The 25559-nt window shown below is 40.6% G+C and overlaps 4 protein-coding genes across 5 annotated transcripts; 2 read left to right on the forward strand and 2 right to left on the reverse strand.

Moving 5' to 3' along the window:
- The first annotated feature begins 10450 nt into the window (after positions 1 to 10450).
- On the forward strand, positions 10451 to 11439 carry LOC124868289 (histone H1-like). Its single transcript, XM_047365360.1, has one exon. The coding sequence runs from the start codon at positions 10622 to 10624 to the stop codon at positions 11228 to 11230; it is 609 nt and encodes a 202-aa protein (XP_047221316.1). The 5' UTR covers positions 10451 to 10621; the 3' UTR covers positions 11231 to 11439.
- Positions 11440 to 15368: 3929 nt separating this feature from the next.
- Positions 15369 to 16187, reverse strand: LOC124868293 (histone H2B 1/2). The gene has a single exon (XM_047365364.1). The coding sequence runs from the start codon at positions 16149 to 16151 to the stop codon at positions 15777 to 15779; it is 375 nt and encodes a 124-aa protein (XP_047221320.1). The 5' UTR covers positions 16152 to 16187; the 3' UTR covers positions 15369 to 15776.
- A 1677-nt stretch (positions 16188 to 17864) lies between these two features.
- LOC124868291 (histone H3) lies at positions 17865 to 18716 on the reverse strand. Its single transcript, XM_047365361.1, has one exon. It carries the CDS (start codon positions 18555 to 18557, stop codon positions 18147 to 18149), a length of 411 nt encoding a protein of 136 aa, XP_047221317.1. The 5' UTR covers positions 18558 to 18716; the 3' UTR covers positions 17865 to 18146.
- Positions 18717 to 18839: 123 nt separating this feature from the next.
- On the forward strand, positions 18840 to 24664 carry LOC124868292 (histone H2A). 2 transcript variants are annotated; one of them, XM_047365363.1, is made up of 2 exons: positions 18840 to 19496; positions 24610 to 24664. In XM_047365363.1, the coding sequence occupies exon 1, from the start codon at positions 18932 to 18934 to the stop codon at positions 19316 to 19318; it is 387 nt and encodes a 128-aa protein (XP_047221319.1). In that variant the 5' UTR covers positions 18840 to 18931; the 3' UTR covers positions 19319 to 19496; positions 24610 to 24664. The 2 variants fall into 2 exon arrangements, with proteins under 2 accessions (XP_047221319.1, XP_047221318.1); XM_047365362.1 differs by lacking the exon at positions 24610 to 24664 and adding an exon at positions 22315 to 22862.
- Positions 24665 to 25559: the final 895 nt, after the last annotated feature.

The raw sequence follows: 25559 nt of genomic DNA on the forward strand, positions 1-25559 counted from the left end.
TAAAAAGAACAGAGTAAATTGAGCTCATAAAATAATACCAAGTTAACTTAGAAAAATTACAAGGTACCTGAAACTAACTGTGTGACTGTGTTGTGTGTATATGGAGGACTAAGCATTTTAATAGAATCATAGCAGGATTCTGCTAGTCCTGTGTTTTCTTTTGCCCAGATTAAAACTACGTACTGGTGACTTTGGAGATTCAGGTCGGATTTCATTCCAGAAAATTAACACCGCTGCGAATTAGTCGCAGTAGAAGGGCGTGTTAATGTCCTCTCCTTAAAGTCTCATGCCAGTGACCTTTTATCTGGGACATTCATACTATAATTAAACTAACATAAAACATAATGGGGAAGAAACAAAGTAAACTAATTGACTTAGAAGGGGAGGTAAAGTTTATGGAGAACTATGTAAAAGGAGCAGGTATGATCTGTCATAGATGGAATAAAAAATAAAAAACATGGGTTTTTGGGCAAATTAGATACAAAGGATGTCTTAAAATTACAAGGGGATCTAAAATTAGAAATAATGAAAACTAAAAAGAGAAAAATAACAAAGAACAATGGGGAAAGAACAGAGAAAAAGCTCTGATTTAACAGAAATATGTACACGATGGCATAAAAATACGGATTTTCAGGTAACTTAATTATCACTGAAATCCTAAAACTACACGGGGATCTTAAACTGGAGATTATGCATTCAAAAGATTCAAGAGACAATAAAAAACCTTGCCAGATTATAATTTCAAAGGGGACTTTTCAGTCCCTGAGTGCACACAGTTGATAAACAGATTAAAACAAAAAGATGAATTTAAAAAAAAAAACAATAAGAGCAGCTTTTAACTGACATAGCCATAATACTGAGGCCTTAAGAAAAGCACAGGAAAAAACTTTCAGCTTAACTGAAAACAAATAAAGGGGGGCGGACTGCCACCCATCCCAGTTTAGAATACCAAGGTAGCCCCAAATTATAAAGACTAAGAGATGGTTTTAGAGGACGTGGTAAAAGAAGTTAAAAGAGGAGGTGACAATGTGGACAACATGGAAACTGTCCAACTGGACAACCCAGTGAACAATGACTAGAGTTGTTAAAGAAGTAATCTGAGAGTAAAAGATTTTGTAGGCAAGCATTAGTGAGAAACAGGTGCTTTAAAAATCATTCTATGGTGTTATAAAACCAACAATATCATGATAAAATGCAAAAGATTCATTTTACAGGGAAATAATTCCATATTTGGCTCAGATTGTGTGCATTCTTCATTTTTCCTCTTTGAGAGAAGTTAAATTTCAGCTCTGTGAAACGACCTTGACAAAGAGATGCAGCTGCCTGAAAACAAAGATAAAACTTCTGCAAACAGCAGAAGCCCATCTCTGCTGAAAGGTCTGAAAAAAAAAAAAAATTGTAACTCTACCCTGCATGTGTCAAACTCAAGGTCCGCGGGCCAAAACCGGACCCCAGAAGTTTAGTGATTCTCTAGAAGTAGAGCCTTTTAATATGGTGATTGTGTGCTTGAATGTTATTTTGTCAATCAATAAGCAGTTTTGTTAACATTCTGCCACAATCTGCCTTTTGAAAATGTTTTGAATCTTGCTCTTTATGTATAAAAAAAAAAAAAAGAAACAAAAAATTGGCTAAAGTCTGCAGACACAAAATGAGCCTGGATTGAAGCTCTAACTATGTTTATTTAATCTGAGATCCTCTCCAAATGCAACAGTATATGTCAGTCTACATGAGATACTAACAACTTCACCTACTGGTATAATATAAAGATCTGATTGAATATGTGAAACAAACAATGATGAAAGTTTTTCAACAGGTGATGCTCATCCAGGAGGAAGACAGTGTTCCTAGGAAATTCATCTCATTCATTAACAATCAATTTTTCTCCTATAGGTGGAAGTTTTGCTGACTAATCATAGGCTGGATCTATGAAACATTATGAGCACAGACCAAATGACCAAGGTTCTGACTAACTTATGAACCTCACTGACCTGACAATGATAACATGACACCCAACAGACAATACCTTTAAGGTGGACCCCAATTAAGACCACCTTATTGATTCTTGGTGAATAAAAAAAAAGAATTGAAGCGTTCAAAACAGACCTTGTGGAAACAAAAGGGGTTATGAGGAAACAATGTGCATTTTAAGAATAATAGAAGTCAAATTATGTTCAAATTTTTGCAAAGAAAATGACTCTGACAGAGAAATAAGTAAGTAGTGTGTGAATGTGTGTGAATGGGAATGACTGATTTCATTGTAATGCATCTTTGAGGGACCTTAAAAGCGCTAATAAAGGTCTGATGTTCTGATGATCTTTGCCAAATTTATATCTTAATAAGGTTTCCAGAATCTTTTTCGAAAAATCATATAAAGATGGCAAAGGTTCTACCTGTATTGAAAATACTGATAACCATAGGAAAGTTCATAAATCCGTCTTCAATTTTTCACAATTATTTTACAAACAGGGTATTTAAACTTTCATGTGGCCAAATGTCTGTATTTGACTTTCTGTTTTTGTGAAATAAATGTCTGTTTCATGTTATGTAAAAATTAGAGTCCTCAACATTACCATAATAATATTAGGTCAGTTCTTTATGGTAAAACAAAAAGATTTTAACAGATGTTTAGACTTTTTCCAGTCAGGTTCAAAATGATTGAATTAGACTCAAACTTAACATAAGATGAAATGAACCTTAACAGAATTACTGGACTGGACTGAAATAGAGAAAACTTGAGTTAATTGAAACAAACTTTAGTTACTTGAACTAAATACAAAGCTGACTGAAAGTGTATGTTGTATCTATAAAACTGGGTAAGATAAACTAAGATTATAAGATATAATATGCCCTTCATTTTTGTGTTCATCAGTGAGTGAGTTTTTATTTTTTATTTTTAATAAGAACTAAACCAAGCATTATTTATAATAATAGCAACTACCAAAACTATTGATCTCATTTTTAAATGTAATAAGGACTTACTTTATAAAATATGATAAAAAAGAATAATAAGAATTTGGAAAAACAGAGGTTTTAAACCTCTACCATTGACACTGTCAAAGGTAGATCCTAATACAGGAATCTGGAAGCTCATTCTGGCGTGGACAGTCAAAGTCCATCCAAGGACACATTTAGATGAGGCAGAGGGACAAATACAGGGCTTAGCTGAGAGCAAAGAGAGCAACATGCATCCTGCCCTAGCTGCTGTCCCACCTGAACTGAGGTCCCAATCATCAACTGATGTAGGGCTTATAAAGGGGTTCCCACCATACAAGGTTAAACTAATATCTGAAAAAAGGCCATTAGTCCGTCAATACCCCTTTAAGCCAGAAGCTGAAGAAGATACTAAGCCAGTAATACAAGATATGTTGAAGTCAGGAATATTAAGAGAAGCACCTGACGCTACATGCAAGACATATCACACTGACATCGCTATTATTATCACAGCCAAACATAACTCTAAAAAGATGTGCCCTTTAAATCCAAGTACTCTAATACCTACTGCAGAAGATGGAAAACCACATTCTTATAAAGCAAAAGTTGAAGAAGACACCAAACCCAGACAAGACATTTCTCAAACCCTTATACCAGATTCATGTGTTGTGTTTGTAGATGGCTCAGCATCTAAAGATGAATATGGAAAGAATAGAGTTGGTTATGCAATAACAACCATCGACAGAATAATATAAGCTAAATCTCTACCCAATACATGCTCAGCCCAAACAGCAGAATTATATGCTGTAGTAAGAGCATGTGAATTACATGAGGGACAAATACTTACTATATACACAGACAGCCAATACGTTTTCGGATCAGTACATCACCATGCTAAGATTTGGCAAAATAGAGGTTTTAAAACATCATCAGGGACAGAACTAACTCATTTCAACCTATTAAAGAGAAAATGTCAGATCTGCTATTTATAGACACAGACGTGCTGAAAGACCCCCAACAGTCAGCACCCAAGACAGAAATAAAGGCCTGGCTAAAGAGAGGAGCACAGAAAAAAGATGACATCTATCAGATAGAAGATAAACCAATCCTCCCAAAAACATTTATACAACACAGCGGCTACAGTGACACATTGGGAAGACCCACGTGTCAAGGGGGGAATATGTCACATCTGGTAAAGCATTAATGCTACACTATAAATTTTTCTGACTATGCAAAGAATTTTTGCAGATCGTGCATAATTTGTTGCAAACACGGGGGAAGAAATATTGCCTAGTTGTAATAGATGAACCTAGTGACACATTTTTTCCCCACATATGGTATCCCACAGATTATAAGGTCAGATAATGGAACTCATTTTGTAAATAAATTAATAGAACTAAGTTCTAAAGCATTAGGGTTTCAGTTAAAGATAAAGGAAAACAATGGAAGAAACAGGGAGGCCATGACCCGAATGCCTATCCCTGGTTAAATTATGGATGAGAATAACTCCAAATCAAACTGGTCTTACTCCATTTGCCACCTACTGTTCATCATTGTATAACTCCACCCACTATATTCTGAGCCTGAGATCACGTGACACCAAGTCGCTGATGTAAATTCGTATTCTCAAAGAAATAGTACATGGCAGACCGTTTTCTCTGCCCTCTGACATGAATGAAATAGAGAAAGCACAACAGGAAACTTCATTAGCTGAGTGGATGAATAAAATGTTGCAGACAAAAGAAGAACAAATGTCCAGTGGTCTGCCGATAATCTCTGCTCCTATCCCACAGAATGAGGCCTGGAGACCTGGTCCTGATTAAGACACTCCACCGGAAGAATTGGAGCACTCCTTGGTGTAAAGGGCCGTTTCAAATACTCCTGACAACGCCCACAGCTCTGAAAATAGCAGAGAGGCCTTCCTGGATCCATAAAAGCCACTGTAAGCCAGTTTTGCCATTACAGGAGCCAGATCAACCGACGGGGTAGCAGAGGAAGTCCGGGTTCAAAGATGGCCCAGCGTCTCAAACCGGTGAAGAAAACAGCTGATCTGCGCCCAATTATAAAATGGCTCTCTGTAACATGTGGACAGAACTGATAAGCCTGAGCTTAATTCTGGTAGCAGGACTCTTTCTCTATCTAAAGCAGGATCCACAGGAGGTGATACCGAACCAGAAGAGATGGACGTCTGATGGAATGCATCTCAGACCACTGACGGAAGAACACGACGCACATCCATTCCTACAGAATTTCTGGTATTGTTCATGGTGGCATATGCAACACTGAACCAGGTAGAAATGCACGAAAATGAAGGGGACGATTATGATGACATGTTGTAAATAAATCACATCAAAAGCCTGAGTGTACTCATACATTGTATTTCATAAAATGACCTTACAGCAGAAAATCGGAAGAAGTTGTTGCTTAAGTGAAATGAGAAAAAGTACAATGATGACATAAACAGGGCAGATTTTTTAATTCTTTTATTTTTATGATTTCAAGTATTATTCTTTTATTTTTATGATTTCAAGTATTAATCAACATTTAACTTTTAATGGTTGCCGAGGGCGGCATGAGTATGAGTATTTCCCACAAAATATAATCTGTTTACCGTCCGTGGGTTTTCACTCAGGGTGGGACCCCGGCTCCGCCAGTGATTATAAGATGCAGTTCTGAAAGAACAGAGTGGCATCTGCCACTAAAGCAAGGCATTTTTAATATAAACATAAAAGTTCTAGATCTATATGTAAAAAGCAAAGAAATACAATGGATGCCAGCTGTCATAATGATGAAATATGTAAAGGTTTATACATTGTGGTTCTGTTTAAATGTATAGGCTTCCACTTTTAAAATTCCAATTTCGAAGTCACAAAAAGCATAGACGAGCAAGTTTTTTTGATTCAATCTTTATTGAAATTTATTAAACAAAAGCAAACACAAATTGTAAAAAACTACAAATCTTACAGACTGTTATATTTAAAATGTGAAAAAAACATGCATGCTTCTGTAGAATCTTCAAACAGAAATACTTTCTTCTTCTTAGGTTTTCTTTGTTGGTTTGCATATACAGGTCCTTCTCAAAATATTAGCATATTGTGATAAAGTTCATTATTTTCCATAATGTCATGATGAAAATTTAACATTCATATATTTTAGATTCATTGCACACTAACTGAAATATTTCAGGTCTTTTATTGTCTTAATATGGATGATTTTGGCATACAGCTCATGAAAACCCAAAATTCCTATCTCACAAAATTAGCATATCATTAAAAGGGTCTCTAAACGAGCTATGAACCTAATCATCTGAATCAACGAGTTAACTCTAAACACCTGCAAAAGATTCCTGAGGCCTTTAAAACTCCCAGCCTGGTTCATCACTCAAAACCCCAATCATGGGTAAGACTGCCGACCTGACTGCTGTCCAGAAGGCCACTATTGACACCCTCAAGCAAGAGGGTAAGACACAGAAATAAATTTCTGAATGAATAGGTTGTTTCCCTATTATGAAAAATGTCCTGCTTAACCCTGTGTCTAAATATCTGAGGTGTGATTTGATCATTTCCTCCCACCTGTTTCTTCCAGCACTTTCTTCTGTTTTCCACTGAGTTCAATTAAACCAGCATTTTTTCTTCTTTCTGTTGTTTTTGCAATCTTTGCCCTTCATGATGCTTTCTACTGACTCACTGTTTGACTGATTTTGATAACTATAGTTGAAATGCTTCTGGTAACCTCCTTTGTAACTTTGTCTCCTTTTTCATTTCCTACAATACCAATATGTCCCAGGACCTATGCAAATATCAAAATTCATCCCATAATTTTGATTCTATACACTGTTTGTTGTATTTTCATCAAGATGTCTGATCTACCTTCTGAACAACTGTTTTGAAACTGAACATATTATTGATTTTAGTGGTTGATTATCTACAATCCACGGAATAGCGAGTAGTATTGCTACTATTTCGTCTGTGTATACTGAAGAATTGTCACTTATCCTCTCCCCTACTTTCACTCCAAACACAGGAATAATGGATGCTACCCCTGGTGTAAAAAAAGTCTTTGGTGTATCTGTATAGATTTTGACATATCCATAATACAAACCGGATTCCAAAAAAGTTGGGACACTAAACAAATTGTGAATAAAAATGGAATGCAATGATGTGGAGGTGCCAACATCAAATATGTTATTCAGAATAGAACACAAATCACAGATCAAAAGTTTAAACTGAGAGAATGTATCATTTTAATGGAAAAATATGTTGTTTCAAAATTACATGGCATCAACAAATCCCAAAAAAGTTGGGACAAGTAGCAATAATTGGCTGGATAAAGGAAATTGAGCATATAACAAACAGCTGGAAGACCAATGAACACTAATTAGGTCAATTGACAACATGATTGGGTATAAAAAGAGCTTCTCAGAGTGTCAGTGTCTCTGAAGCCAAGATGGTAAGAGGATCACCAATTCCACCATTGTTGCGCAGAAAGATAGAGCAGCAATACCAGAATGGTGTTACCCAGCGTAAAATAGCAAAGACTTTCAAGTTATCATCATCAACTGTGCATAACATCATCAAAAGATTCAGAGAATCTGGAACAATCGCTGTGCGTAAGGGTCAAGGCCGTAAAACTCTACTGGATGCTCGTGATCTCCGGGCCCTTAAATGTCACTGCACCTCAAACAGGAATGCCACAGTCAAGGAAATAACAGAATGGGCTCAGGAATGCTTCCAGAAAGCATTGTCAGTGAACACAATCCACCGTGCCATCTGCCGTTGCCAGCTGAAACTCTACAGTGCAAAGAGGAAGCCATTTCTAAGCAAGCTCCACAAGCTCAGATGTTTGCACTGGGCCAGGGGTCTTTTAAAATGGAGTGTGGCAAAATGGAAGACTGTTCTGTGGTCAGATGAGTCACGATTTGAAGTTTTTTATTCAACACTGGGATGCCATGTCATCCGGACCAGAGAGGACAAGGATAACCCAAGTTGTTATCAAGGCTCTGTTCAGAAGCCTGCATCACTGATGGTACGGGGTTGCATGAGTGCTTGTGGCATGGGCAGCTTGCATGTCTGGAAAGGCACCATTAATGCAGAGAACTATGTTCAGGTTCTAGAACAACATATGCTCCCATCTAGATGTCATCTCTTTCAGGGAAGACCCTGCATTTTTCAACAAGATAATGCCAGACCACATTCTGCAGCAATCACAACATCATGGCTACGTAGGAGAAGGATCCGGGTACTGAAATGGCCAGCCTGCAGTCCAGATCTTTCACCTATAGAGAACATTTGGCGCATCATAAAGAGGAAGGTGCGACAAAGAAGGCCCAAGACGATTGAACAGTTAGAGGCCTGTATTAGACATGAACAGGAGAGCATTCCTATTTCTAAACTTGAGAAACTGGTCTCCTCTGTCCCCAGACGTCTGATGAGTGTTGTAAGAAGAAGGGGGGATGCCACACAGTGGTAAAAATGGCCTTGTCTCAACTTTTTTGGGATTTGTTGATGCCATGTAATTTTGAAACAACATATTTTTCTCATAAAATGATTCATTCTTGCAGTTTAAACTTTTGATCTGTGATTTGTGTTCTATTCTGAATAAAATATTAGATGTTGGCACCTCCACATCATTGCATTCAGTTCTTATTCACAATTTGTTTAGTGTCCCAACTTTTCTGGAATCCGGTTTGTATTTGTTAATGTATTCTATTACTGAATATTAGAATGCAAAACATTTATACTCCCTAAGTTTGTCATAGCTCTTTGAGATCTTTTGGCCCACATGCAAGAGAACTCTCAGGAGATAATACAGGTTTAAAAGGTTTATTGAGAACTGAAAGAGTTGAGTAAGTGATCTCAGGAAGGGTGTACAGCAGCAGCTCACTGTGGAGTAGATGCAGGATTAGACTGATGGGGAAGATGTTGATGTGAAATAGAACGGAATCTAACTAGTATTTTGCAGAGGGCAGAGTCAGAGAGGGGAGCTGGGACCAAGGTTAAAGCTTGTGCAGCAGGCTGCGTCAGAGGGCTGACTGGTCAGTTTGGTGGTTCTGATGGTTAGAGGAGCTCAGCTGAACGTAGACCTAATAGCTCTTTTACATTCCTTTGTCCATCACGGCACAATCTTCTTATATTTTTACCTCCTTATTTTTTTATAGACTTTTTTGCTGCTTCTAATATAGTTGAAGAAATTGACATGTTTAATTAAAAAATGTCCATATTTAGACCTATGTTTTCCATTCCAGCTATGTGTCCATGTATTTGAAGCTTTAAACAAGTGACTGGAGGAGGAATGTAGGGCTTAACCCAAAATCTAAAAATTCCTATTTAAATTCTTGCTGGAAATTTAACTTCTTTAAATTCTGACTCTACGGACACACTGCAAATTCTTTCACCGTTAATGTTTTTTAATTGTCTTGTAGCTCTAAATAAAACAACAGGTTTTGTACTGAGTAGAGTGAGGTGGAGCAAAGTGGAGCCATGTGGTGCTGGAACCATGAATGGAAAATAGGTATAACTGCATCAGTGGGTCTCTTAAATGGGCCGTTATCCTGTAATGTGGTGGTGGACCGTAATTTCTGAGAAATTAACATAGTTCAAATTGTAATCTAACTCTAATGCATTTCTTTATTGATGTATGTAATTGGCCATTTACACTAAAAACACAGGACTTCATTATTTTATAGCATGTTTATGATAACTGGATGATGCAAATCTATCTAAATAGTGTAAATGCAAATAAAAATGTGATTCTTAAGAGCAGCAAGCCAAACAGGAGACTTGTGCAGAATGGAATGAATGCAAATGATTACCTCTTATTGCTGTTATAAAACAACGATTTTGTTGGGTGAACTCAATGAAAAAGATGAGTGTCGCAAACAGTACTATAATAATCAATCTGATTAATAAGCATTCTGAATCTGAAGCTCAAACCACACAGAGAGAAACCTTTACTCACACCAGAGAAACAGGCTCCGCAGTAGTCATAATATTCAAAGCAGACTATGCTTGGTAAGCTATGAGGCAACTCAGAGACACGGAACATTACCGGCACCTAGTAGAACTATGCACCCAGAAACTCAATGATATCAGTGAATTTTCATTGATATCGGGAGTCCAGAGCAGAAAAGCTGACTGTGATCAGCGCTGTTAGGAAGTCTGGCAGCGCCATGAGACTCCATCATCAGTGTGTTTGCTGCCGCTACAATATCTTCATTTTAGAAGAAAATGATGCTCAGGAGATGGCTGTTTTTATGCACAGTCTTTACATAAACATGTTAGAAAGCCTTCAGACAGTATTTGATGTGGAGGAAATGATTTGACGAGGAGAAAGGACGGAAAACACAGCGATTATCAGCGTGTTCCGCTGTGAATCGGTGCAGTTTTCAAGCTCCAGTAACAAAGTGCAGAGAGCCTCCGAGATGTTTATGAGCCGAACATGAAGAGAAACAAGTCCACTATGGAGCCTCTTTACTGTCAGCCTGCAGCGCTGCTCCAACGCGGAGTTTTCACCAGTTTTATGCCGCCGAGAAAACACAAACAGAAGCCGTCCGTGTTGCACAGAGCAGCCGCGGACAGGGCTGAGTCTCCACGGTTCTCATGGTGTGTTTAAGGGCATCCTGCTGCTCCGGTTTTCTCATCTCTACACTCCGACTCTCGTTGTAGCGCCAACAAGGAAGGAAGGAAGGAAGATGGCAGAAGTCGCTCCAGCTCCAGCTCCGGCCAAAGCGGTCAAGAAGAAGGCCTCCAAGCCCAAGAAGAGCGGCTCCAGCGTCAGCGAGCTGATCGTGAAAACTGTGGCCGCCTCCAAGGAGCGAAGCGGCGTGTCGTTGGCCGCCCTCAAGAAGGCTCTGGCTGCCGGAGGATACGATGTGGACAAGAACAAAGCCCGCGTCAAGACCGCCATCAAGAGCCTGGTCACCAAGGGCACCCTGGTCCACACCAAGGGAACCGGAGCTTCCGGCTCGTTCAAGATGAGCAAGAAGGTCGAAGCCAAGGCTGCGAAGCCCGCCGCTCCTAAAGCCAAGAAGCCAGCCGCAAAGAAGCCCGCCGCAGTGGCCAAGAAGCCCAAGAAGGCGGCAGCAAAGAAACCAGCAGCGGCCAAGAAGTCTCCAAAGAAGGTCAAGAAGCCTGCAGCGGTGAAGAAGGTCGCCAAGAGCCCTAAGAAGGTCGCCAAGAGCCCTAAGAAGGTGGTGAAGAGCCCTAAGAAGGTGGTGAAGAAGGCTCCCGCAGCCAAGAAAAGTCCAGCGAAGAAGGCAGCTAAGCCCAAAGTCAAGAAGGCAGCAGCCAAGAAGAAGTGAGCTCCATCCACAACAAACATAATTAACTCAACAAAGGCTCTTTTCAGAGCCAACACCTCTCTCTTAAGAACACATTCACTACTTTTTGTAAACTTTAATCTATGTCCATGAATAGAAAAGGCTCTATTTCTTTACAGTTTACATTTTAATTTAATTTTACTTTTGTACTATTCTGGGGTTTATTTTCTTATAAAGACTTTTTTGATATATATGTTCTCATGTGTAATTGTATAATGAAGGCAGTCATTGTTATTTATAAAACAGGCAAATCAGAGATTCAGCTTGGTTAAAGTAGTTTTACTGGAATATTGTACAAACCTACATGTCCAGCATCTTTCTGCCTCCAGCAGTGACCTCTCCAACTTAGATGATGTTCTGTCCACTTTTAGGCCCGGTTAACTAAAGGAAATACTTTGACCTTATCTTTAGACCGTCCAAACTCAGCAGTTACTTTTCTCTTGGTTAATTTAATCAAACTGATGTTTGAACCTGATCAAAACTGTCTTGATAGTTTTAGAAGGTACATACCTCCACATGAAGAGTTATACATTTAGCATTGTTTACTATATTTATCGCTGTTTCGGTTTTGACTTATTTCTTGACATTATTGCTGCTTTTTTCCATAAGAAACCTTCCATGAATTTTTATGGGTTTCTTTTGGGTCAATATCAACACAAACGTTCAGTTCATGAGTTTGATTTAAACTCATCATTCACCTCATAAAATGAATGTTTACTAAAAAAAACCCAACAGATGGAATGTTGATTTGGATCTCGCCCCGTGATGAACTGGTGACCTGTCCAGGTTGTTCCCCGCCTCTCATCTGGTGACAGCTGGACTTAGGCACCAGCCGCTCCGCCACCCTGAAAGGATAAGCTGGTCCAGACAATGTATGGATGAATGGTTTTGGGTCTTCAGGGACTGCACAAAAAAATCTGATTCCTGAAAAAATCGGAATTGAGCATTAAAACCTGCAGTGGGACTGTAGCTTAAGAGAAAGGAAAGGATGCATATTTAAGTTGCAAGACAATAACTGGAGGACTAAACTTACTTGGCACCCCTGGCACAGGTAATTTTATCATCCAGCAATACACTCAACACTGTCCTGCAACAATGCAGTTGTTAAAGTGCCTGTGACACACTTTTCCCACAAATGCAAAACTAGAAAAAAAAATCTATATATTGAAGGAATTGGGCAGTAATTAATTGACACATTAGGATTAAGGACACCATAATAGACAGTTGTGAAATAAGCATATTTCGAAGTCCAAAGTTGACCGGAAATGACGTCAAAGGGGAAGTCTCTGGTCATTCACAGTGTGAGCGTCAGTGATAAACGTAGAAGCCAAGTTGCGTGTAAAACAGCGTTAATAGGGTGAAGTGGTGCATTGCTGGTGGTGGCAGCAATACTACAACAGCAGCCGTTAGTCTGCACTACTTCCAGAAGTGAAGAGGATCAGAGCTGCCTGGATCAGAGCTGCAAAACTGAGCAGGGACAGATGGGCTGGTCCCATCAAGCACAGCCAATTGTGATCGAAGAACTTCTCAGAAAACTGCTTCTAACAAGAAACCTCTGAATTCACAAGAGAAATTATGTCAGAGGTCAGGATATCTGACAGACAAAGGAGAATGTTGAAGTAGTCTTTGGCCACGCTGTTCAGAGCATCTGATGGGAAAAGATCGCCAAAGAAAACATTGTTGCTGCTGTTTCTCTATAGATTCTAATATAAGGTTTAAAAAAAAATGACACCAAGTAGTGTTTTTAAGTCTTGAATCATCCCTTGTGTCGCTGCTACAGCTCCATGCTGCTCACTTCGCCTGCAGTTGTTTCACTCAGTGCTGTATTTACTGTAACCCTGGATTTACTCTGTATCTGCTCCGGTCCAGTCCGCTGTGAAGCCCGGAGGAGCTCCAGGAACCATACGCAGATCGCGCAATAAAGGTGATAAATGTGGTAGCAAGTCCAAAACAAGTCATTCTGTGGAAGTCAAAGTGCTTTTATTTTGCACATGCTTTTATTTTGAAAGCACACCGCAGCGTGATGTCACTGACTCGCCCCTCCCTCAGTTGCTCTGAGTGTTAGGGATTTCTGAATGAGGTGAAACTGTGTGAAGAGAATATGGAATATGGCTGGTTTATAAAGTTTTGTTGTTAATTTACATTTATATTTAGAAACCAAATCTTTTAAGTTAAGTCATCCACCCGTCCATTATTGAACTGCTAACTTTGTCGGGCTTCCCAAGTAACGTCAACACCTTTCAAAAAATGTTTTGTCATCGTGTTTCAGCAAAATGCCTAAACCACAGCAGGACTTACTTTGTTTTCTTATAAAGAGTGACGTCAGTGTGAGTAACGGTTACATGTCACAAGGTCTGACATTTAATTAGATATTATGCGTAATAATGTCTTATCAGGAGAATGATGGTACATAACTAATGAGGCAGTTGAAGCAATAAAAGCCGCACTAGAACACGCCACAAGTCTTCTGCATATTTATAAGGTGAAATGCTACTCCATAGTAACCGAGAAGTGGATTTTTTCCCCCATTTATTTTTTAAATGTGCCACCTTTATGTTCAGGAGCGGTACCTTAGACATGAATCACTGAAGCTTGTGTATGTTTTGGAACAGCAATGCAGCAACACAAGCAGAAAGAGTAGAGGATGGTACAGGGCTGGAGGTGAAAATAAATCAGTGAACACTTTTAATTTCAGGGTGAGGTTATGCTACTAACAGATTTTAGTCTATGAGCCTAAACACATCTGCAAATCAGTTGTTAATAATCTTTATGTGTAAGAAAAGCCTCAACAGATGCTGCTTATCTTTTGTGAGTCAATTCCTGATACTGTATATTACCATATGTAATATCATAATGCCATGCAGGGACATGAAGGGTGTGAGGCATTTGTCACCGATAAAACATGTTAAATCATTTACGAATCTGTAAGGTCCCCCACTCAGTATTTAACTCATTCCTATACCCTTGCGTGTATGTATAAATATATGTGTGTATTTTTTGATATGGTGAGATCTGCTCCATCTTTTGCAAATTATTTTGAAAATCTGGATGTTGCGCTGGTTCTGTTTCCTGAGTATGGTTCATGCTCCGGCATCCGCCAAAAATAGACTCTGGTGGAATTAGATGGCCGTCCGTACGTCACAGCACTTGTGCTCTGCCATCTTCTTCTGACTCTCTGATAGTGGCTGAAATATATCTAAAGAAATATCAGATTCTTTGCTGCTGTCTGTCTTCTGGGACATTTTTGCTGTGACATTTCAAACATGTAATTTCTATTAATGCACACTAGTAAAGAACTGCACGGGTATTTTATAATTGTTTACTTAAAAAAAAAAAAAAAGTTTCTGCTGTCCGAACCAGCCAGACCTCTCAGGTCTTCTGGCTCAAATCTACTCTGCATACCCAGAACCAGAACCAAACATGGAGAAGCAGCTTTTAGTTCTTATGCTCCACTAATCTGGAATAAACTGCCAGAAAACTGTAAAAGCGCCGAAACCCTAAGTTGCTTTAAATCAAGATTAAAAACGTATTTGTTTAGAGTGGCCTTTGACTGTACCATCTAGGAATAATTAGTTGCATTTTTAGTCCAATTTTCCTTTCATTTTCTTGTCCATCATTCTATTCTATTCTCTTTATTTTATTTTACTTTTTTAAATTACCTCTGTTTGATTTTATCAATTGATTTGTTTTTCTGTGTCTGTATCTGTGTTTATTTGCTTTGTGATTGTATTGTAATTGTATGTACAGCGCTTTGAGTCTCGTTGCTGAAAAGCGCTATATAAATAAACTTACCTTTTACACCTGAGAAAATGATGGAAACAACTTCAGCCAGATGTGAACTATGGATGGAAATGCGCATCCATCCATGCGCATGTGCAAACGATCACGACACTATTGCTCCTTTTCCATTGCACGTGGAAAGGCTCCGACTTTTGAAAACCCGGTGCAAGTTTCAATACAAATTTACCCGGGTAATTTCAGTCTCACGATCACTACACCGTTACAATAAACATTTAATGATGTGACCTGAACAGTCTTAGTGAGAGCTGAGGCCATTAAATACAGCATCATGCTCATTGCTCACCTGTCATGGCAGCATGTGTGTGAAGTAAACACAGGGTTAAAGTTCATCATTGCCTTTGTTTTATTTGATGATTGTGGTTTTACCAAAGCCAGTCAAATGCATTTTGTCTAATGGGACATTTTTGCTGTGACATTTGAAACATGTAATTTGTATTAATGCACACTAGTGAAGAACTGCACAGGTATTTTATAATTTTGTTTATTTAAAAAAAAAAGTTTCTCTTGTTTGTTGCCTTTTAAATGAAACCATTGATTCTTATTACAAACCAACATTTGCAAGTTTCAGTAACACATGTTGGCTTTCATTTAATACTTAGGATGAATGAGCTTGTTTCCAAAAATAATCAATTTCCATATGAACTAAACACGCAGAAATAAGGAACACTCTTTTGAGACGGTGGGTGGCTCTTAAAAGAGCCGTTGTTGTGTAGAGAGCAAGCAGGGTTTACTTGGAGCTGGTGTACTTGGTGACAGCCTTGGTGCCTTCAGACACAGCGTGCTTGGCCAGCTCACCGGGCAGCAGGAGGCGCACGGCCGTCTGGATCTCCCTGGAGGTGATGGTGGAGCGCTTGTTGTAGTGAGCCAGACGAGAAGCCTCGGAGGCGATGCGCTCAAAGATGTCGTTGACGAACGAGTTCATGATGCTCATGGCCTTGGACGAGATGCCGGTATCAGGATGGACCTGCTTCAGCACCTTGTACACGTAGATGGCGTAACTCTCCTTCCTGGTCTTTCTCTTCTTCTTGCCTCCTTTGCCAGCCGTTTTGGTCACGGCTTTCTTGGAGCCCTTCTTGGGCGCAGACTTGGCAGGTTCAGGCATCTTTTCTCGGACTTTCCAGAGACGAGTGACTCACTGTAGAGGCGAGACAGTTCTTATACACGCTGCATGTAAATGAGGCTGTACCGTCCCCTGACTGTGATTGGCTAAGGCGCTCAGCGGGTTAGCTGTTAAAGCTTTGAAAATTCCCGCGCGCTCTATCAACCAAAGAGACAAAGAAGGGCGGGAGAGAGACCCTCAGGAGCCCCTGCTGCTGATAGACTCCATCAGCGGGTTTCCACACAGAGAACATGTAGAATTTCTTTCAGACATGCTGAGAAAGGCAGGATTTGATTAGAAAACAGAGATGAATGACAGGCTTCATTAAGGTTAAGATTGCAACTCAGCCAGTTTAGTTGGTAGCCATGGAATACACTTCCTGTTCTAATTATATTCTGGAGTTCAGTGAAAAGAAAGAAACATGTTCTTCAACAACCTCTTGTGATGTGGGTCCAGCTGCAGTTCCAGAACACAAGTTGTTTCAGAATCACAAAATGTTAACTAGCACCGTTTTAGAGCCAATATTAAAAGGAAAACATGCAATTAAAATAGTTGAACACATTAAAAACATCTCCTAGAGAACCTGCTGGAAGTTTGACTTTTACAACAGTTTGTATTTTAACTTCCCAGAATATTCCTTTTGTATGGATTCTTTATGTTTTAGGACTTGTTTTTAAAACTTGTGTTTTATTACATTGCATTTTTTCACTTTTAGAAAAGGCCAACTCTGACCATGATTAATTTTAGGACAAACCAAAAACTGGACTTTTACAATCAGTTAATTTGCACATAGAGAGCTTTGTTGGCAGCAACAAGTTTGGCTTTTACAACATTCAACTTCCTGTGCAGAATACTACTGTTGTCCCACTTGGATTCTTACACTTTTAGGCCTCATTTTAGTGGAATCTAGTTTGTAATATTTGTATATTTTGATCAGTGATAGAGATGCTTATCACTATCGGTTTTGATGATGTCATTCTTCCTTATATGACCTTACTAGAGGTGCCCCTTTAATCTGTCCTGCCGCTGAAACTATTTTATCCCCCCCGACTAGGGGGATGATAAGGTTAATCTTATCCCTATATTAATAATGGTATGATTGTTATAGACGTTTATGTGCTCATTGACTCGACTATTAAGGAGGGTGGATCCCTGAGCCATCGAGCCAGTAGCGTTTGTTGTTCAGAGAATCTCTCTCCTTTCTCTCGGTATTTCCACCATCTTGTCTGCTTAAGCCCAGTAGAAGTCCTCCTCACTACTCAACGCCTCAGATAACTCGTGAACTTTCACCTCACCGAGGGAAAATGGTAAGAAAAGTCTTAGAATGACGCCACTAGGAGCTCCTTTTAGTGCTAGGATTATTTGTGAATACGGGTCCTGAGCTCGACTACCAGAGATGATTAAACCATCTGTCCACAGAAACAACTTATTGAAGTACAGTTGAATGCTATTCATCAGCATAGCAGGGTTTATATGTAGTGCTAGTAGGAATACTGTAGTGTTTGTATCAATATGGACAGGTCAAGTGACTGTAGTAGAAACATTTCAGTAAACTAAGCAAGAAGCCTTGAACCTCCCCAAAAAATATATATTTTTTAAAATCACTGATTTAGAAAAACCCCCAAATATTTGTAGAATTACCAGAATGTGTCAGTTTTAGTCCAGCATTATGTTCTGTACAATTAGTTTTGTGTGCAACAGAATCTAGATGAACAGTGACACTTGATTTCTTTATTTTTTGATCATTATAATCTTGTGTTTTATTCCTGGGAATAAGGTCAGCAGAGCACCCAGTGTTCAGCTATGTAGGAAAAGATGTACAAGCCTTTTTCTTGGTGGCTAGAGCCTGAAAGTAGACAAGATGTTCATGTTTTCCAGAAAGCTGATGCACCTCCACCAACTACACATTCAGATGGTTAAACTGCTGGAGGTTTTGCTCCATAGTTGAAGGTTTGGTGGCTCTTAAAAGAGCCGTTGTTGTTGTTGTTGAGCTGCAGTTTAAGCTCTCTCTCCACGGATGCGGCGGGCCAGCTGGATGTCTTTGGGCATGATGGTGACCCTCTTGGCGTGGATGGCGCACAGGTTGGTGTCCTCAAAGAGCCCCACCAGGTAAGCCTCGCTGGCCTCCTGCAGAGCCATGACAGCAGAGCTCTGGAAGCGCAGGTCGGTCTTGAAGTCCTGAGCGATCTCCCGGACCAGGCGCTGGAAGGGCAGCTTGCGGATCAGCAGCTCGGTGGACTTCTGGTAGCGACGGATCTCCCTCAGAGCCACGGTACCGGGCCTGTAACGGTGAGGCTTCTTGACGCCGCCGGTGGCCGGAGCGCTCTTACGAGCAGCCTTGGTGGCCAGCTGCTTCCTGGGCGCTTTGCCTCCTGTAGATTTACGGGCGGTCTGCTTGGTTCTTGCCATGTTTGCTGCTTTCTCGGAACACCGACAGAAAACTTGAGGTACAGCACCGAGCCTCGCTGCTCTTAAAGAGATCCAGCATCCGGGGAAACTGTGACGCTGTTCGACACCTTCAGCTCCTGATTGCTCAGCGGCTCCTCCTGCAGCTCGGATCCGCCTAGAGAGCCCACCTCCTCGGCTCAACCGTGGCTGCTTATTGGTGGTGGCTCCGTTTCAAAAAAGTCCGCTCAAACTCCCCTCCGCGTCCCGCTCTGCAGGAAGCTTTTCTGGTTGGTCTGTCAGGAAGAGTCCCGCTCTCTCCGCAGACATATAAACGAGGCTTTCGGTCGCAGCATCTCATTTTTCTCGAGACCAATCTCCAGAAAGAAGAGTTAAAAATGAGCGGACGAGGCAAGACCGGAGGAAAAGCCAGAGCTAAGGCCAAGACCCGCTCGTCCAGAGCCGGACTACAGTTCCCAGTGGGCCGTGTTCACAGGCTGCTGCGTAAAGGCAACTATGCGGAGCGAGTGGGAGCCGGAGCCCCCGTCTACCTGGCCGCTGTGCTCGAGTATCTGACCGCTGAGATCCTGGAGCTGGCTGGAAACGCCGCCCGCGACAACAAGAAGACCCGCATCATTCCCCGCCACCTGCAGCTGGCTGTCCGCAACGACGAGGAGCTCAACAAGCTGCTGGGTGGAGTCACCATCGCTCAGGGCGGCGTGCTGCCCAACATCCAGGCGGTGCTGCTGCCCAAGAAGACCGAGAAGGCCGCCAAGGCCAAGTAAAGCTGCGGAGAAACCAACCCAAAACGGCTCTTTTAAGAGCCACACACTCCCTCTTTGAGAGCTCGGAGACCACTACGTGTTTTATTATGTCCAGCAATATATAATGGTCCAGTCAAAGCAGGTCTTCAACATCTTTACAAGACAGCTACAGTAAAACTAGCATCTCACAACTTTAAAGGTAAAGTGGAGGTTCTGCTACAGGTTCTTGATAAAGTTACTGGTCTTAGTCTAACAAATATAACGGATTTAAATGTTTATCTCCTGTTATGCATCAAATTGTGTCTCAAAGCTTTTAAAAAAAAACACATTTTATGAAACATAGAACAAATATGCCGATGGTTGATTTGTTTAAAGGCCAAAAGTTGTGTAAGTTCTCAATTCTATTCAATTTAGCAGGGAGAAAGATTTGAGTTTTTCCAAATTTCTTTTCGATCTCTGGCTGATTCACTACTGCATCATTTGAAGACCTGAGTCCAGCCTGTTGGTGTTTGGGGAAAATAAATTGCCCACCCACCTTCCCATGTTGGATTCAATTCAGTCAGTGACTTGCAGTATTCCCTCCTCCTGGATGAGCATGTAGAGACAGTGGACAGTCACTGGCGTTGACTTTGCAGCAATCCCTCATACTGAGCATGCATGTAGCGACAGTGGAGAGGAAAAACTCCCTTTTAACAGGAAGAAACCTCCAGCAGAACCAGGCTCAGTGTGAGCGGCCATCTGCTACGACCGACTGGGGGTTTGAGAGGACAGAGGAGATACACAAAAAGAACAAAGAAGCACTGATCCAGGAGTCCTTTCTATAGGAAGAAAAGTATAATGTTAAAGGCAGTAGTATCTCCTTTAGTGGCTTCATCCGTGCGAGAAAGACAGCGAAGTAGATCAAATCTGAGCCAGTTTTCAAGTCTAGAGTATGAAAGACAGCACTTACAGGTATGCCCCTTTTCCACTGGCTCGTTTTAGCCGGCGCGGCTCTGCACCACTCGATTTCGCTCTACTCAGTACGGTAACTGTTGTTTCCACTGACCCCCAACCGGCTGAAGCTTTGGCGACTGAAGTCTCGCCTCCAGCCATTTTTTCATCTCTAGAGGTTGTCAAGTTGCTCAAATCTCGGACTAAAGCAGCTACAGTAAAACTAGCGTCTCAACTTTATTCTCCCTAGTTTGTTAAATGGTGGAAACGAAGGCCTAAAGCTGTCCTGCTTTCACAATGACTTTATTACATAAACACACAACAGCCATAAAACAGCCTGTATGTTACAAGCCGTTTGAGACATTGATGTTACAGTAGTAGTAGGAAGCAATTCAATCATTAAAAACAGCTGCAGACTTCATTTGATTAAACATCAAATATGAATGTATGTTGATGCATTGCAATAAAGAAACACAACGGTCTGAGTTTTTTATTATTTTGAGCTACAATTTTATTCTGTTTGCCAAACAAACAAGAAAAAGCTCCTCAATTGTTCACTAATACCCAGAATGCAACTGTCAGCCATAGGTGTTGTTAGACCTGGGCATTAGATACTGAAGCCCCAAATATTGTTTTTTTTTTTGTTTTTTTTAATGTTCCTGGAAATAATTTAATGTAAAAATGTCTTTTAAGAGCCCACACTGAGCCCCTAAATGTTCCATGTTTACTTCAAGCAGTGTCTCAACTCTGCAGTTTTTTCCTCAGTCGGTGCAGTAGAGACTAGAGGAGAAAAGCTTTTCTCCTATTTCAGTAACAGCAGAGCTGAGCTGCCTCCACAGAATCAGGTTGGGCAGATTTGATCAGGCGCGTCCCATTATTTTTAACCAATCTGAATAATAAACTGGATCTGACTGCACCGTTTGATAGTTAGGATTAATTTCAATGTACGTACCCGACTTCAAATCTGTACGATTCCATTCCATTGTCTTTGTAAAGTGCCTTGAGACAATGTGTTGTGAACTGACGCTATATAAATAAAACATTTCCATCATCTGTGAAAACAGGGGGAATATCCTCTGTTTAGAACAAATCAGTAAAAACATGAAAAACAAATTAATAAAGCCAAATTCTCCTGGCAAAATCAATTTGATAACAACAGTAGGGGTAGTTGAAAACCTGTGTTATGAAGGTTTAAAATCTGTAAGTGCAGCAAAAGATGTGGAGCTGATGGGGCGGCCTCCATCGGTTTTGATTTGAAAAGTGATGGTTTTAGGGACTACTTCAAAAAGAAATGCTTCCTCTGATGGAGGAGGAACATAAAACCTGTTTTATGTTTAGAAGACACAGAACCACGTTGGAGGAAAAGGAAGGGGGATAGTTTAAAAATATCACAAATTGTTCTCATTTAGCATTATGGTTTAATCATCAGTCCCAAAGTAAGGCTTTCTAGTCAGCTGGCTGCTAACAACAATAGAAAGTAACCTGGTAAAAGGATTGTGCACTTTTTCTAAAACACATTCATTCAAAAATCCAGCATGTAGGTTGAGGATTGGTTCAACTTGTTCTATATTTGAAAATATTAAATGACTTATTGATTTATGCCACTGTCATTTGAAGATTGAACCAATATTATTATTACCATTGAACTAACTGGGCTCTGCTGGACCCCCTGCTGTCAGCAGCACACTGAGCTCTGGAGGACAAGGACTCAGCAGTTTAATGCTGATTATTACTGGTGGGATTTTGTTTCTATGCTGTATCGTCTTTGGCTCCTACTAATATTTATGTACTACACCATTATGCAATAAACATGTTTGGCTTTGTCCCAGTAGCCGGCTGTCCCTAGGGGTAATTCAGCTAACAAAATAAAGGAACCATCTTTACAATTTTAGGTAGATCTCAAACCTGTGGTTTACCAAATGTGTTCAGAGTCAAACACGCTCTTCTCGGGTCACCAAGGTTCAAGAGAACTGGGGCTGCTTTTATGAAATGTCCCTGCATGCAAAATACAACGACTGAAAGTCAAAGTCAATGTAAAGTTTTTAACAAATAGTCAGCATCTGAGTATTTCTGTCCTGAAGACAAAGGTAAAGTGGAGGTTCTGCTACAGGTTCTTGATAAAGTTACTGGTCTTAGTCTAACAAATATAAAGGATTTAAATGTTTATCTCCTGTTATGCATCAAATTGTGTCTCAAAGCTTTTAAAAAAACACATTTTATGAAACATAGAACAAATATGCCGATGGTTGATTTGTTTAAAGGCCAAAAGTTGTGTAAGTTCTCAATTCTATTCAATTTAGCAGGGAGAAAGATTTGAGTTTTTCCAAATTTCTTTTCGATCTCTGGCTGATTGACTACTGCATCATTTGAAGACCTGAGTCCAGCCTGTTGGTGTTTGGGGAAAATAAATTGCCCACCCACCTTCCCATGTTGGATTCAATTCAGTTTAATTTATATAGCACCAATTCACAACACATGTCGTCTCAAGGCACTTTACAAAGTCAATTCAATGGAATCATACAGATATGAAGTCAAGTACATAAATTCCAGTTAATCCTAAACATTGAACAGTGCAGTCAGATTCAGTTATTTATTCAAATTGGATAAAAAGTTTTTCTATCTAGGGAAACCCAGGAGATTGCATCCAGTCAGTGACTTGCAGCATTCCCTCCTCCTGGATGAGCATGTAGAGACAGTGGACAGTCCCTGACGTTGACTTTGCAGCAATCCCTCATACTGAGCATGCATGTAGCGACAGTGGAGAGGAAAAACTCCCTTTTAACAGGAAGAAACCTCCAGCAGAACCAGGCTCAGTGTGAGCGGCCATCTGCTACGACCGACTGGGGGTTTGAGAGGACAGAGGAGATACACAAAAAGAACAAAGAAGCACTGATCCAGGAGTCCTTTCTATAGGAAAAAAAGTATAATGTTAAAGGCAGTAGTATCTCCTTTAGTGGCTTCATCTGTGAGAGAAAGACAGCGAAGTAGATAAAAACTGAGCCAGTTTTCAAGTCTAGAGTATGAAAGACAGCATATACAGGTATGCCCCTTTTCCACTGGCTCGTTTTAGCCAGCGCGGCTCTGCACCACTCGATTTCGCTCTACTCAGTACGGTAACTGCTGTTTCCACTGACCCCCAACCGGCTGAAGCTTTGGCGACTGAAGTCTCGCCTCCAGCCATTTTTTCAGAAGGTTAGAAGGTTAGCATTAAGTTGTTGGCAGCAGCAGCTCAGCCGATGTCCCCCTACAGGAAGGTGCCACAGCTAAACACAGAGCCAGGTCATATGTAGCTTCTAGGAAGAGAAAAAACCGAGAGAACATAAGATGTAAGGCTTAAATAACGGCAAATAATGCAAAATTGGAGAGTAGTGTGAGAATGTAGCAGAGAGAGTGAAAGTGGTCATTATGTCTTCCAGCAGCCTAAGCCTATAGCAGCATAACTACATAGATAGCTCAGGATAACCTAAGCCACTCTAACTATAAGCTTTATCAAAAAGGAAATTTTAAGCCTAGCCTTAAAAGTAGACAGGGTGTCTGCCTCACGGACTACAACCGGGAGCTGTTTCCACAGGAGAGGAGCCTGATAACTATCTGCCTCCCATTCTACTTCTAGAGTTTCCAGGAACCACCAGTAAACCTGCAGTCTGAGAACGAAGTGCTCTGTTAGGAATATATGGAACAATCAGATCTCTGATGTATGATGGCGTCACAGAGGTTGGACAATGAAACTGAAACACCTGTCATTTTAGTGTGGGAGGTTTCATGGCTAAATTGGACCAGCCTGGTAGCCAGTCTTCATTGATTGCACATTGCAACAGTAAGAGCAGAGTGTGAAGGTTCAATTAGCAGGGTAAGAGCACAGTTTAGCTCAAATTATTGAAATGCACCAACATTATGGGTGACATACCAGAGTTCAAAAGAGGACAAATTGTTGGTGCACGTCTTGCTGGCGCATCTGTGACCAAGACAGCAAGTCTTTGTGATGTATCAAGAGCCACGGTATCCAGGGTAATGTCAGCATACCACCAAGAAGGACGAACCACATCCAACAGGATTAACTGTGGACGCAAGAGGAAGCTGTCTGAAAGAGATGTTCGGGTGCTAACCTGGATTGTATCCAAAAAACATAAAACCACGGCTGCCCAAATCACGGCAGAATTAAATGTGCACCTCAACTCTCCTGTTTCCACCAGAACTGTCCGTCAGGAGCTCCACAGGGTCAATATACACAGCTGGGCTGCTATAGCCAAACCTTTGGTCACTCATGCCAATGCCAAACGTCGGTTTCAATGGTGCAAGGAGCGCAAATCTTGGGCTGTGGACAATGTGAAACATGTATTGTTCTCTGATGAGTCCACCTTTACTGTTTTCCCCACATCCAGGAGAGTTACGGTGTGGAGAAGCCCCAAAGAAGCGTACCACCCAGACTGTTGCCCGGAGTGAAGCATGGGGGTGGATCAGTGATGATTTGGGCTGCCATATCATGGCATTCCCTTGGCCCAATACTTGTGCTAGATGGGCGCGTCACTGCCAAGGACTACCGAACCATTCTTGAGGACCATGTGCATCCAATGGTATAGGAATGAGTTAAACCCTGAGGGGGTCGTTTGACTTACAAAACATACAAAAGCAGCATCTGTTGAGGCTTTCTTATACATACAGATTTTTAACAAGTGATTTGCAGATGTGTTTAGGGTCATACTCTGTAAAATCTGTTAGTAGCATAACCTCACCCTGAAATTAAACGTGTTCACTGATTTATTTTCACCTCCAGCCCTGTACCATCCTCTACTTTTTCTGTGTGCTGCTGCTGCATTGCTGCTCCGAAACATACAAAATAGCTTCAGAGATGCATGTCTAAGGTATGTCTGAGCATAGAGGTGGCAGGTTTAAAAAATAAATATGGAAAAAAATCCATCTCTTGGTTAGTCTGGAGCAGCATTTTACCAAATGAATGTGCAGAAGACTTGTGAGGGGTTCTAGTGCAGCTGAAAACCTCATATCCTAACCCAAACCTTTATAGTACTGTGGAAATAATTAAATGACAAAAAAAAATTCAACCTGACATCAGTCCTCACCTGTTCTCCTTTCTATCAATAATGTGTTTTTTATTCCCTACCCCACACCCTAAGGCTCCCTCTGGCTCTAATAATATTTTTTATTACTAATCATTTTTCACATTTAATGGTGCAGGAGGTGATTTTTGTTTCTGCCAAAGCAACTCAGGTGCATTTTTTTCTCTTCTATTTTGTTTCTAGATTTTTTATAGCAATTAAGTGATATTAATGCAAGAAATACATGGGTATTTGATATTTTATACTTCATTTCATGA

Source organism: Girardinichthys multiradiatus, chromosome 5, assembly GCF_021462225.1.
Source record: "Girardinichthys multiradiatus isolate DD_20200921_A chromosome 5, DD_fGirMul_XY1, whole genome shotgun sequence".
In the NCBI taxonomy this organism is placed as follows: Eukaryota; Metazoa; Chordata; class Actinopteri; order Cyprinodontiformes; family Goodeidae; genus Girardinichthys; species Girardinichthys multiradiatus.

Coding starts and splice junctions, on each gene's coding strand:
- LOC124868293 (XM_047365364.1), bottom strand. CDS start 16,151: ATGCCTGAACCTGCCAAGTCTGCGCCCAAGAAGGGCTCCAAGAAAGCC.
- LOC124868291 (XM_047365361.1), bottom strand. CDS start 18,557: ATGGCAAGAACCAAGCAGACCGCCCGTAAATCTACAGGAGGCAAAGCG.
- LOC124868292 (XM_047365363.1), top strand. CDS start 18,932: ATGAGCGGACGAGGCAAGACCGGAGGAAAAGCCAGAGCTAAGGCCAAG.
- LOC124868289 (XM_047365360.1), top strand. CDS start 10,622: ATGGCAGAAGTCGCTCCAGCTCCAGCTCCGGCCAAAGCGGTCAAGAAG.